A 12281-nucleotide genomic window follows, 5' to 3' on the forward strand; every position below is an offset into this window, starting at 1 on the left:
TCAGAAACAATTATATGTAGCCACCAATGGAATCACAATCCATCAATAAATGGATTGCTGCTATATAAATGGCTATTTATCATAGCATTGAACCAGGCTCTAAGCCTAACACACCTGGAACTGTGGCACAATTGGAAGTGTCCACCCATTTTTTTGTTTTGTTTAGTTTTTAGTTTTAGAATTTCAGCACTAGGATATGTAATAAACTAGAACAAAAGTTGCTAGGCAACAGTGACAAGTATCTTAAACCGCAGGATCAACTGTATATTGACGTGATTGATGTGGGTTCGAATTTGCCTTCTGATAGATAATTTTTTTTTATTTCAAGTGACATCTGAAATGCATTTATTTTCAATAAAAATTAAGGAAATAATCAAAAAGTTATTTGGTAGCATTAGGGTAAGTGTAGGGAGGGCTTCATTGTCCCAGTTGAGGGAGGGGCAACCATCTATTTAATAATTTTAAATGAAAATTAACATTTACACTCAATAAGTTGAATTTTGTTTTATAATGTACTTCAATAATAAATAAATGCAACTTGCAATAAGTAATATAAATAGCACAAAAATGCTATTTGATTTTTTTTTTTTTTTAAAGACTCAAAAAAGACTAGTTAGTTCTTATGATAAAATGTAATAGTTTTAACAATTTTAATTTAAAATTAAATTTTATTATAATGTCCTTAATGCAAAGCAGCTATCTTTGAAGAATGGAGCACTGGCAGCAGTCCACTCAGCAGAGGGCTGTATCTCCTTTCACATGCACACAGGATATTGACAGCCGCTATTTAAACGCACAACAGTTAAATAAAAAAATAATTCAAAGGGTCATAGAGTTGGACATGAAAAATGTAATGCCATTTCTGACACAAAATAAGTTGTCTAACGTTATAAGAGGACTGTGGCAAAAAGTCTGATTTATAAACGATCATTCAAACACCTCGAAATGTGCAAGATGCATTATCTGATTGGGTTTTTTTTTTTCAGTATGCTGTCAGCTTTCTAGAACTCACCAGTTTAGTCAGGTGGAGCATTTAGTGCATCTGAATAAAGTTTTATGTCCTCGTATATTAAACACAAAGGCGCATGACATTACCTTGACACATGCATTGCTCATGGTTGGCCTTACTTGACAGCGCTCATAGGGGACAAAACAAGCAGCTGCCAAAACCTGAACCCTAAAATTGGGCCATAACCCTGTAGGCTCATAATTGTGTCATTCTAATTTAGCGCTCCTAATTAAGCATCAAGGGCCTTTGCATTTGTCATCCGGGGGTAGAATAAGCCACTCAGTGTTGGTATTTTCAGGTCTGTAAAAGCGTGATGTCCTCTCTGCTCTTGAAAGTTGTGCAGCACGCTATAGAGGCCTCACGTGCCCTCTCGTGATGCCTCCTAGACTATCCTCCGTCATTCCTACTACGTTAATTAACAGCGGCACAAACATCGTTTGACAGTCTTCAACTGTGCATCAAGCAAGATTTTGATTCGTCCGATCAGAAACCTTAAAATTACCTTTCAGAGTGCAGGTTCCATTGTAGACAACTTTAATTTTACTCTTATTGAAGGCTGAATGGCTTCGACATTCTAAGTAAGTTCCTCGCCGACGTGCCACAAGTTCAGATTTAATGACGTACTTCATGAGAGGCAGTCACCAGCAATCACAGCTTTGCAGGTGAGAATGAAACTCAAAAGTGAAGGCTGTCAGAGGGAACAGCTTGGCCGCTCTGAAGTCTACCTTCACTGGGGGACGTTCCCTGTCCATTCTCATCACATCATTCCCAGCTCACTCACTTCATTTTGCCTGTCTGTGGAAAAGATGGCTTCGGGCTAAAATTAGCAATCATTCCTCCCAAGGCTGCGCAAGGACACGCGAGCGCACACGGTCATGTCTTTCTGCCTTTTGGCAGCGCTCTGAATACCCATTCATGAGAATAATTGTAATACTAATGATGATTTTTATGTAGTTATGTATCTTGTATTTAAATTGGGCCCATTTTTAGCTAACTGGAGAGTGGGGAATTTGACCTTGACTTGATGAAAAAGGAAAACTTAACCATGTGTGAAGATAGTTTAGTTTGTGTGTGTCAGCACCGGTGTCAGGACTCAACGTTTATAATGAAGGAGAATTATTTGTTTTACTGTAACTAATGTTCTTTCTTAGGTGAGCTGTTTTAACCAGATAAAAACAGTGTTGTCCAATTCACTTAATTTCAATCATTGTATTAAAATGCATTCATATTTTAAACAAACACTGTTCTAAATTAAATTTAATTTTATTTTGTTTTACAGTTAGGTTAGGCTTAGAGCTTTATAAATCCCACAAGGGGCAATTCAAATGGGGCAGCAACGTTTTTTTAATATCTAGGCCATCTGCGTTATTGGCTGACCCTGGTCACTACTGTTAATTTTTTAAATATGTTCATTAATTACTGTATTTTCTTGTTAGTAAACATATTGTTATTTGTTAATGTAAATACGTTTTTCTCTTGTTGGCTTACCTTAAATCTGTGCTTAATAAATATTTTACAGTTTCCCCGGTATAGAATCTTAATGTCTACAATTATTGTATCTGTAACAGTTAGTCAGGAAAAAATAAATGTTTATAGAGCTGGTAGTAATGTTTCTGTTGCTGCGTGATCCATGTGGACACATTTGGAAAATGATAAAACACTTAAGTAATGGGACCTGAAAACATAAAATTTAGTTTCTTAGTGAATCTCTACCCCTTTTTCTTTCTCTCAGCCCGAATTTGAGAGAGAGTTATAGTTGATTATTTACTAAATTGAAAATCATGAGTGTGTGCGTGTGCTTTTTTTTTCCTGGACCTACTTCTGTTCTTTCTTTGTGTGGGGGGAAAAAGCTTCTCTTTTTTTATCTTCTTGCCTATTTTCACTGCACATGGAAAATCCTTTTTCTTCCGACATAATTCTCTCTCTCTCTGTGCTTTTTCCTCTCATGTGCTGCAGGAGATTTCAGACATGGATGTGCAGGAGCTGGTGATGAAGTCTATAGGTCGCCTGACCCTGGTGAGGCAGACCTTCCCTCTCCCGCAGAACACCAGCCAGCGCTGCGTCCGGAACAACCACCGCATCAACACGTCCCTCTGTGACCCCAAAGACCCAAAGGCGCAGATGTTAGAGGTGCGATTCATTCCCTCATACTGCAATCAACTTAATCATAAATCATTTTCCTTCATTTCCTTTTTTTGATTATGTCCATTAACTGTCATCATTAGCCTTTGAGCTAACTTCCTTAGAAAACTAGAAATGTCAATGTGAAAATTAGCTATCTTGTTTTGCTGGGTTTTCAGTTCTTTCACTGTGCCTGTGGCTGCCATTCCTGTTTTCTACTAAATTTACACAAATGACAACATAAATTAACAGATGTGTTGTGTATTGAGCTGCATTCATTACTGGTTTTATCAATACACATTTTTTTCAAAACCCCTACTCTATATTAATTCACAGTTGCGCGGGTATATGTTGGTATTGACAAGGTAAATATATTTCACAAGTGCTTCTTATCTAAGAGAGTGTTCAACAGATATTTTATAACAACCTCTATGATTTAAAATTCAGTATCAAAAATGGCATTAAATTTACAAAGTTTGCGTTATCACTTTACAGAGGCCTCTCCATAGTTTTAATAAAATATACTGTATACAGTATGCATATTGATTTTCTTTTGGCCTTATATGTTGGAATCTATAAATGATTAAATAATCACTTATGCACTTTAATGTATAACACATACATAGTTATTTTTCTTTCAATATTTATACTTGGCTACAATTTCTGCTTTGTTGAAATTGTGTCGAAAAATGTTTTAATAAATTGCTTGCATTAAAAAAACAAATAGATATTGATATTTCTTAGAATATTAATCCACGTGGCATGAACAGTCAAATGAGGCTAAATCTCAACATTTGCAAGTGAATAATAGTTTTTTTTAACTTTGTATCCACATGCATTTTTGGGGCCAATATATTGAAAATTCACCAAAAGCTAGAAAAATATTTCAGTATGTGAATTATGAGGGAAGAGGTGTCTTCTCTATGTAATATCGAATGCATACTGTATAAGCAACCCTATTTTACCCCGCAGTGAAGCGTATCACATCCCTCTTTCCCGACGTATATCCCACCCTCCCTTTGGAATACTCCTTTCCACCTCCCGTTCCCTTTAGACCACCGATCACTCATCCTCCCTGGAGAGAATAAACTCCTTCACTTCAAACAGACTTAATAGATTTCCCTGGTCAGCCGATCTTCTCCCCCCTGAATTTAACCCCCGTCTTTGTCTGTTTACCCCCTTGGCAGTAGCAGCTTTGTTGCTTCGGTGGTCTCGACTCCTCCTGCAAATGCTACTGTACATCATCAAATAGCCTTCTCGAAAAAACAGCCCACCCAAAAAATGCACTTTGTGTCCAAGACATGAAACATAAATCAATAAATAAGCCCTTTATGTTTTTGTTCTTGAAGATGAAAAATGTGGTGAATGGGGGGAAAAGCCACATAGCTCGACGCTGTTGCTTGGTAGTCTTGTGGATCCCTGTCAAATCTGCTTCTTTGGGTCGTTGCTCTTTTTGCACGCCCATTCTCTCAGCATACGAAGAGTTGTTTTATGGGAGTCAGGAAGAGTAAACACAAGCAGCGCCGCTCTTTCTGCTCTGTGTTGGGATGACGAAGCCCTTTGCCTTTAAAACCGGATAAAATAAGACGAGAGCATCATCCCGTCGACTCCTTCATCTTATTCACTGGTTTGCTTTGAAGTCGTTGTACATATATACTGCATAATTGGCAGTCAGTTTGGCGGCTTTCAAAGTCATTTCAGCCTCATACCTGCAAATGCCTGTTGATGGAGCCAGCCGAGCGTGACTCCTAACATAATTAGAATAGCCTTTCCTTTGTGCTTCTCTGTTTACTGGTGAAGATTTTGGGCCGTATATGAATAGATTACCTGAACGGATAGCATGCTTGACAATTATGGCAAACCAAAGTTGATAGCCAGAGGTTTTTCTCAGCTATTTGTCAACATGGTTGGGATTGCTCAGACACTCGATACAGTGTCAAGTATACGGGAGCAGCGTGGGTTAATAAACAATGCTGGAAACCTAATGACCGCTTCACTCTATTTATTACCTTCTCATTAAAATGGAGACAACACTCAGGATAGATCAGAGCTGTGCAATCGATCAGAGCGGAATTAACTTTCTCCTTTGTGCCGACATCACACGAAGTGTTAGAGCTCGTGTTAGAGTAAAGTTGCCAATTCTCCTGGATAATGTGGAACCGTATCTAAGGTAACAGTATTGTGTGCTGTTTGAATGCATTTGGCCTTTTTTTGACTACTAATCAAACTTTCAGGTTGCTTGAAAAGTGTTTGTTATTCTCACAAAGGCTGTATTTATTTATTTAAAATACAGTGGTAATATTGTGAAATATGTTTTTTGATTTTTTTTTACTGTTTTGTAATAGGCCTAAATTAAAACATAGCAAAGGGTAAAAGGTCATGCATTAAAATTTATTCCTGTGATGCAAAAGCTGAATTTGTAGCAGACGTTTCTCCAGTGTGCAGAATTTTCAGAACTCATTCTAATATGCTGATTTAGCATTTAAAAAATATTTTAGTTTTATTACCGTCTGCTTTTAAATCATCTTTTTTTGGGCTTTAAATAATGCGTTTCCAGCGCTAATTCGTCACTGTGCATCTTTAGTAAATCCTGACAGTACTATTTTAACAGCAAAAGGCAGTTTCCAGCAAAACCTGTTCATAAATCTCACCCAAAATGTCTTTACTCTCAGCTGAATAAAATTATTAAGTATTACAAAACTGAAAATTAATTTGGAAAAACTGAACATACATTTCAAAACGTCTCATTGCGTCTCATTTTCCCAGAATAGCAACAGAGCAGTATGCATTTATGCTACCAAACTCAATACACAGATTCCATATGTTGATTTCTTGACACAAAACCATTTTTGGCCCCGCCTGTTTACATTTACTTGAGACATAATTGACTGTTTACATTAAAACCATGCCAAGGTGACCAAAATCTATTGTACTGTTACAACTAATGTCCCAAGTCAGACAAGAACACTAAAGCACGCATGCATATTCAAGCGTATTCTGCTGGAAATGACAGGTATTAAGTGTGTTTTTTTTTTCTGTTACTTATAATACTCCATTGTCTTCCATGGCTCGTTCAATGTGTGCAGCCTGTTGTCATTTCCACTGTAGAGACCTTTCATCCCAGCTGTACCCACTCAGACATAAATCTTTTTCTTGTAAGAGAATATTAATCTAGTGTCTCTGGCTCTCTGTGCTCACGTCGTCTGTTCCTTTTCTTTTTGTGTCTTTGTTTCCCTGCTGCTTTTTGTCGTCTTGTCAGATTACCAACCGCTACATCTATGACACGGTGCTGCTGCTTGCCAACACCTTCCACAGGAAGCTGGAGGACAGGAAATGGCACAGCATGGCGAGTCTTTCGTGCATCCGCAAGGGCTCCAAACCCTGGCAGGGTGGCAAGTCTATGCTGGATACCGTGAAGAAGGTACAGTGCTATACAGGGCTTTACAATAGACATGACCTGCTGGTCCGAGGCCAGCATCAAGCTACTTGAAGAGAACTGTGTCTTGCAAACTTTTCTGTGAAGTACTGAATGTGGATGTTTTAAAATCTGAATTTCAAATGCATAACAATAAATTGATAAGATGTGGTTAAAATTATTCATGAGGTTGTACGATGCGTTATAAGGTATTGCAAAGCATTATTAATGTATTAAAGTGTAACTGAATTTGTATTTTTTTCTTACATAACATTTCATTAGTTTTTTTATATTTCAGTTTTACTTTTACTTTTATTAACAGCAATATTGTATGATAAGCAACAGAAATAGATTTAATAGTATAGTAATAGTATTAGTATTAATATTTTATTTGTATTTTTATTAGTCTTATTGTATTTAAAAACAAAATGACAGTATGTTCAGGGTAAAAAAAAATGTGATTGTCAATTAATTTATTTATTGCCATTTTTTATGTATTATAATTTAAAACAGTATTTATTAATTTATTGCTTTTTTAAAGAAAAACTATTCTTAAAGGATGCAAATGTGAAAAACCATCCAAGTGGAAACCACAGATGTGGAGAAGTGAAGCATTTAATTATTTTGATAAATAATGAGTAATTCATGTATCAGATGTCATTACTTGCAACCAGATTAAGGGCACATTTTTAGTGAATAACGACTTCAATTTCGGTCTGTTTGTCACACCCAGTCATCATATTGGCTTGAGAAGACTTTGTATATAGTGCACAAGTCATATGTACTACTTTTAGGCAGTTTTACCCCTCCACTTTTATAGCTCTAGAGCACCAGTCTCAATCACTTTCATCACACGTGCAAAGTACCATACCATAAAGAAAGCAATACAGGTTTGGAACTATGTGAATCATGACAGAATGTGAATTTTTGGGTGAGCTATCTGTAACATTTAATGGCATGGCACTTGTCTATTGTACAAAGGCTCGTAAAAACCTGACCAGGCCAACAGAAAAGGTCCTAACACTGAGCCCTGCCATGATTAAAGAGATGTATTTGAGTGGAAGGTTGACCTTGGATGCATTTGCATCGGAAACCTAACGACTGTTTGGTTTTGAGGACTGTAATGAGTCTGTATCTGTGTGCGGTAGAGGAGAGGGGGAATGTTGTGGTACAGTGAAACTCTGCCTGCTATACAGCAGGACCACAGAAATGGCTCACTGCCTGGGGTGAGATGACAGTCGATGTTACAGGCCTAGTGACTGAGTGCTGGTTTAACACCGCGCTTGGTGGGGAACGGCTTTACCCCCTAAGGGATGTACTGTTCCTCCTGTATTCACATGTATCTGATCCTCCCTGCCATCCCATAGTAGAGATATCACCTCTGCCGGCTCTCACCTCCACACCGCTCCCTGTGTGACAGTGGTATTAAAGCAGATAGGGCGATTTATTCAGACACTTGGGTGACCGCGAGAACACACTGGCTCGTACCACCTTGGAATCTGCCTAGATTTTAACAACCTCGTTTCCAAGGGATGTCTGGGAGCGCAGGCATGCAATATATAAATTTATTGAAATGGTACACACTTATTTTACTGTACATCAGCCGCATAATGGCCTTGTATTCAATTCCCACAGGATTGTTTGGACTGGAACATCGCTTTACAGCTTAATTAGAGGAAGTTTGTGTGTATCGGCTTTACAAAGCAGCAGTTGGTGAAGTCATTTGGAAAGCGCTCATCAGCTTTTATAATTGGCTGTCTAATTCGTTCTGTCGGCAGTGGTATTGGTAGAGTGAATTTACAACAATTATCTGTCTGTTCATGTGGGTTGTCGCTGGGCAGGACATGTTTTGGATTTTTGTAGGTTGGAATGATGTCGGGTAAGTTATTTTGGAGTTCGAATTAAGGGTGCTGGGGAAAAACAGGAGGACAAGAGCGAGGCCTTTTTTCTCATAGAGACAGTGGAGAGAGGAGGGCAAAAATGATAGGCACCAAGAGGGGCATAATCAGCAAATTTCACAAGTTATTAAACAAACACTCATCTGCTACATAAACTCGCTACTGTAATTTGTTGGAGCATGTGCACAAACCATCGTTCCATGCTCTGATTAATGACAGTAAATAAATTGGTCCCCCCTTTACAGCATAAAATTTGGTTATTAAAGGTTATTAAATGCAATTTATTTATTTATTCAGTTATTTACATATTTATTCATTTATTCTTGCTTGCTTGCTCATGCACTACTGGTCATAAGTTTGGTTTCTGTACGATTTTTATTTTATTTATTTATTTAAGTCTTTTTAAAATGTGCTTGAAAGTCTTTTATGTTTACCAGGAAAGTTTATTTACAGTAATGTAATATATTTCTAATAACAAAGCAGAATTTTTAGCATCCGTTATACGATTATGACAATTATGATTATGACACCATTCTGTCTATTTTGTTTGGTTGGTCTGACTGGGTTAACACAACAACACTGACTCAACCAATGACGTGGCTTAGGGGTGGGTCTTTCTAGCTGATGACAGGAGTGTGTTAAAGCCCTAATTTGCAGTTCTCTGCGGTGCCACTATTAGGGAGATAATTACACACATATATAACGTGTAAGTGCTTAATGAGACATTTTTATCCACATGGTTTTCATTAGATGGCATCAATGTCAAACACGTTATAAACATTTGATTTATACATCACTTTGTTTTTTGTTTTTTTTTGCAGGGAGGCGTAAGCGGTCTGACCAGCTTGCTGGAGTTTAGTGATAACGGCACTAACCCCAACATCTTCTTCGAGATCCTGGGCACCAACTACGGAGAGGACCGCGGCCGTGGAGTCAGCAGGGTACGAAACATCCCATTCAAACCCACAATATCAGTTTTGACTCTTCGAGAAACACAATTGTCTTAATTCAAAGAGCTTTTGGATTTTAATTGATAATCACAGAAGCCTAATGAATTCCATCAGCCTCCCTCAGAGAGCGCAGTGCATCAGCACGCATTGTTTATCAGTTTTTCTGTTGTTTGCTCGTCTGTTCGTCTCAGCTTTGGTGGAGTGAGGAGGTAGTTAAGCAGCAGTAGCATAAGAGTCGTCCCCCAGTGATCCGCAAGATAATTAATCTGTTCTTTCCATTCGTTTGTCGTTAATTACTTTAGTCATATTTATGTGTATTTGCTCATTCAAATATTGGTCGTAATCTGTCTCTGTCTTCCCCACGGAATGTGGATCAATTGCTCATGACAGAACGGTAGCTTTAGAACTGAATAATGTGCCGATCAGGCTACGCTCTCGGATGGGGATACCCCAATCTCCACTCGTCTGGAGAAATAAGTTGGACTTGTTTATTTAACCGGAATAAATGAAATAATTGATTTGTGTCAGTTGCTGATCAGGAAGTCATTTATACGTTCCTTGCGGTTATACAAAAGCATTCTGTCGCACTTTTTAGCATTTAGGCTGCGAGCTTCTGAGATTTCACTTTAATTTCTACAATTTTGAAACAATCAATAAAAAGGTTGTTTATTATGCAGTAGACAAATTAAATTAAAAGCCTGGTACCATTCTGGTTTTACAGAATAGTAACCAGAAACCAAATGAACCTACAGTAGCGAGTTGTTGTAAACATGGTCCGGAATTAACAATCAAAACTTCTTTCTTTTTCTTTTTTTTTAAAGGCATTGTTTACCCAAAATAAGAACTAATGTGTCACTCTGACGGCACCCATTCACTGTAGAGGATACATGTTATTGTAGATTTCTCCAGATCTGTTCAGATGAAGAAACACACTACATCTTGGATGTCCTGAGGGTAAAAGTTTAAACAGGCTTACATATTTTGCGATCTGACCCAGAGTAAGCGATGTGCACAATTCAAACCGTATACTAAACAGAGCTTCCGACTCTTCTTATGTAATGTTCTTACGCAATCTTATGTAGCAGTGGAAAATGTAAAAAAAATATTCAAGTAAAAAAAAAATTACTTGTATAAAGTAAAAAAAAAACAACAGCTGAACGGTTTAGCTGGTAAACAAATACAAACAAAAAAAGCCTCTTGACTACAAACATGTGTTTGTATCATGTTAATAAATATTTTTAAAGTATGTGACTTTTGCTGACTTTTTCCTGTGCTTTTGAATTCACAAATGCAAAGTTTTATGTGCGGTAAAAGAGTATAAATGAGACGGTCTAACATGCTGTCATAGGGCCAATCATGGGTCTAAAGTGACTTGGATCTGATATGAGATGTTAATCAGAGGGTCAGTGATCGTCCTTCAGGACTCCACTGTGCCAAAGTCCACAGACAACAATCAAACAACAAGCTAGTCCTTTAATAATGCCACTTCCTCTCATCCACTGGAACTCACTGCAACCTCACTGCCATCATCCACAAATTAAATTGTCAGATTTCATTAAAGATAATGGTCTCTGACACAAACAAGATCTGTACTGCACTTCCAAAAGATGAAATGAATCTTTTAAGCACAAAGTAATTACATTAAGCAAGTTTCTTTAATCAGAGTGGATAATTGCTTCAGAAGGAAGGCTTGTTATACTGGCTTCTGCTCGCTAATGTTGGGAAAGCACATGAAGAAATGTTTAGTTTGAAATTGCAGTAAAGAGGCCACCTGTGTTCAGTATCAGTTCCTTAACCTTGTTTTGATTTTACTAATGATGATATGGAGCTTGGAGCTTGAATGATTAAGACAATTTAAGTCATACATATACAGTATATATTAAATGGCAGTTGTTAACTGAAATAGTTTGGATAAAGTTTGAAAATTTGGGATAAACCTCCCAAAACAAGACAATCTAAACTCTTTCCAAAAACGTAAGAACTTTGTTCATCTTCTGAACACAAATTAAGATATTCCTGAAGAATTCAAAAGCTTTCTTGCCCTGCATAGACAGCAATGCAGCTACTGTGTTTGCGGCTCAGAAAGGAAGTAAGGACATTGTTAAAATAGCCCTAACATAAATGGTTAAACCATTCATCAAAAATATCTTCATTTTTGCAAAATATGATATTATCTCTTTTTAAGATGGCCCTTTAGGTTTCCTTGAAGCAAAATTGCTTTATAAATTGCTTTTTCGTTTTTTAAAAAACGTACATCTTTTTTTCTTACCCTGTTAGTTATCATTTTTTAACTTTAAATTTAATGAATTGTAATGATTAAACAAGAAGCTTAGCCCCTTAATTTTAAGTAAATGTATTTTGTTTTAATGATGTATAAATATTTCATGTACTAATTAAGAACCGAATCGTGCTATTTCAGCCCCTCTTTATAAAGTATCTTGTTCGTTTCTTTCGCGTTGAACAGTCTATATTTACACTGGCTTGATCATTTGCAAACATATAGCAAAGATAATCAGAAAGCCAGTTTTTCACAAGTACTGTGCATATGTTGAAGCCACTTGTGTTTTAAACATCTCTCCAATTAACTGCTGTGTTTCCAGACATACACAATATGTTTCCACACTTGTTGACGTTGACCAGAAAACAAAACCTGTTTAATGTGACCCCCTGCTAACACATTAGCAGTAGTTATCTCAGCTCCCTCCTGTGAGGGGGATGTTTTTTCAGCCTTCTGTAAAACTCTGCGAACACTCTTGAGTTTTTCCCTGCGCATTTTAATGGTGTCACAAGAGATTGCACAAACCCTTGGTCTCTTTTCATATGTTCAATTGTCCAGAACATTATCAGCCCCTTCTGACCAGGCTTTTTAACGGCTTTTGTTCCTAACA

General features: G+C 37.2%; 1 protein-coding gene across 4 annotated transcripts in view; it reads left to right on the top strand.

Annotated features, from left to right (window-relative positions):
* Positions 1-12281, top strand: part of grid2 (glutamate receptor, ionotropic, delta 2) — a 313350-nt gene that overhangs the window by 200576 nt on the left and 100493 nt on the right. For all 4 annotated transcript variants that reach the window (XR_006251662.1, XR_006251663.1, XM_043247756.1 and 1 more), the window contains exons 6-8: positions 2966-3139; positions 6390-6551; positions 9265-9384. Coding sequence is in view for 2 of the 4 variants with exons in the window: in XM_043247756.1 (XP_043103691.1) it covers positions 2966-3139; positions 6390-6551; positions 9265-9384 (456 nt within the window). In the remaining 2 variants the exon portion in view is untranslated. The remainder of the gene's footprint in view (positions 1-2965; positions 3140-6389; positions 6552-9264; positions 9385-12281) is intronic.

This window comes from Puntigrus tetrazona, chromosome 8 (genome assembly GCF_018831695.1).
Source record: "Puntigrus tetrazona isolate hp1 chromosome 8, ASM1883169v1, whole genome shotgun sequence".
Classification (NCBI taxonomy): domain Eukaryota; kingdom Metazoa; phylum Chordata; class Actinopteri; order Cypriniformes; family Cyprinidae; genus Puntigrus; species Puntigrus tetrazona.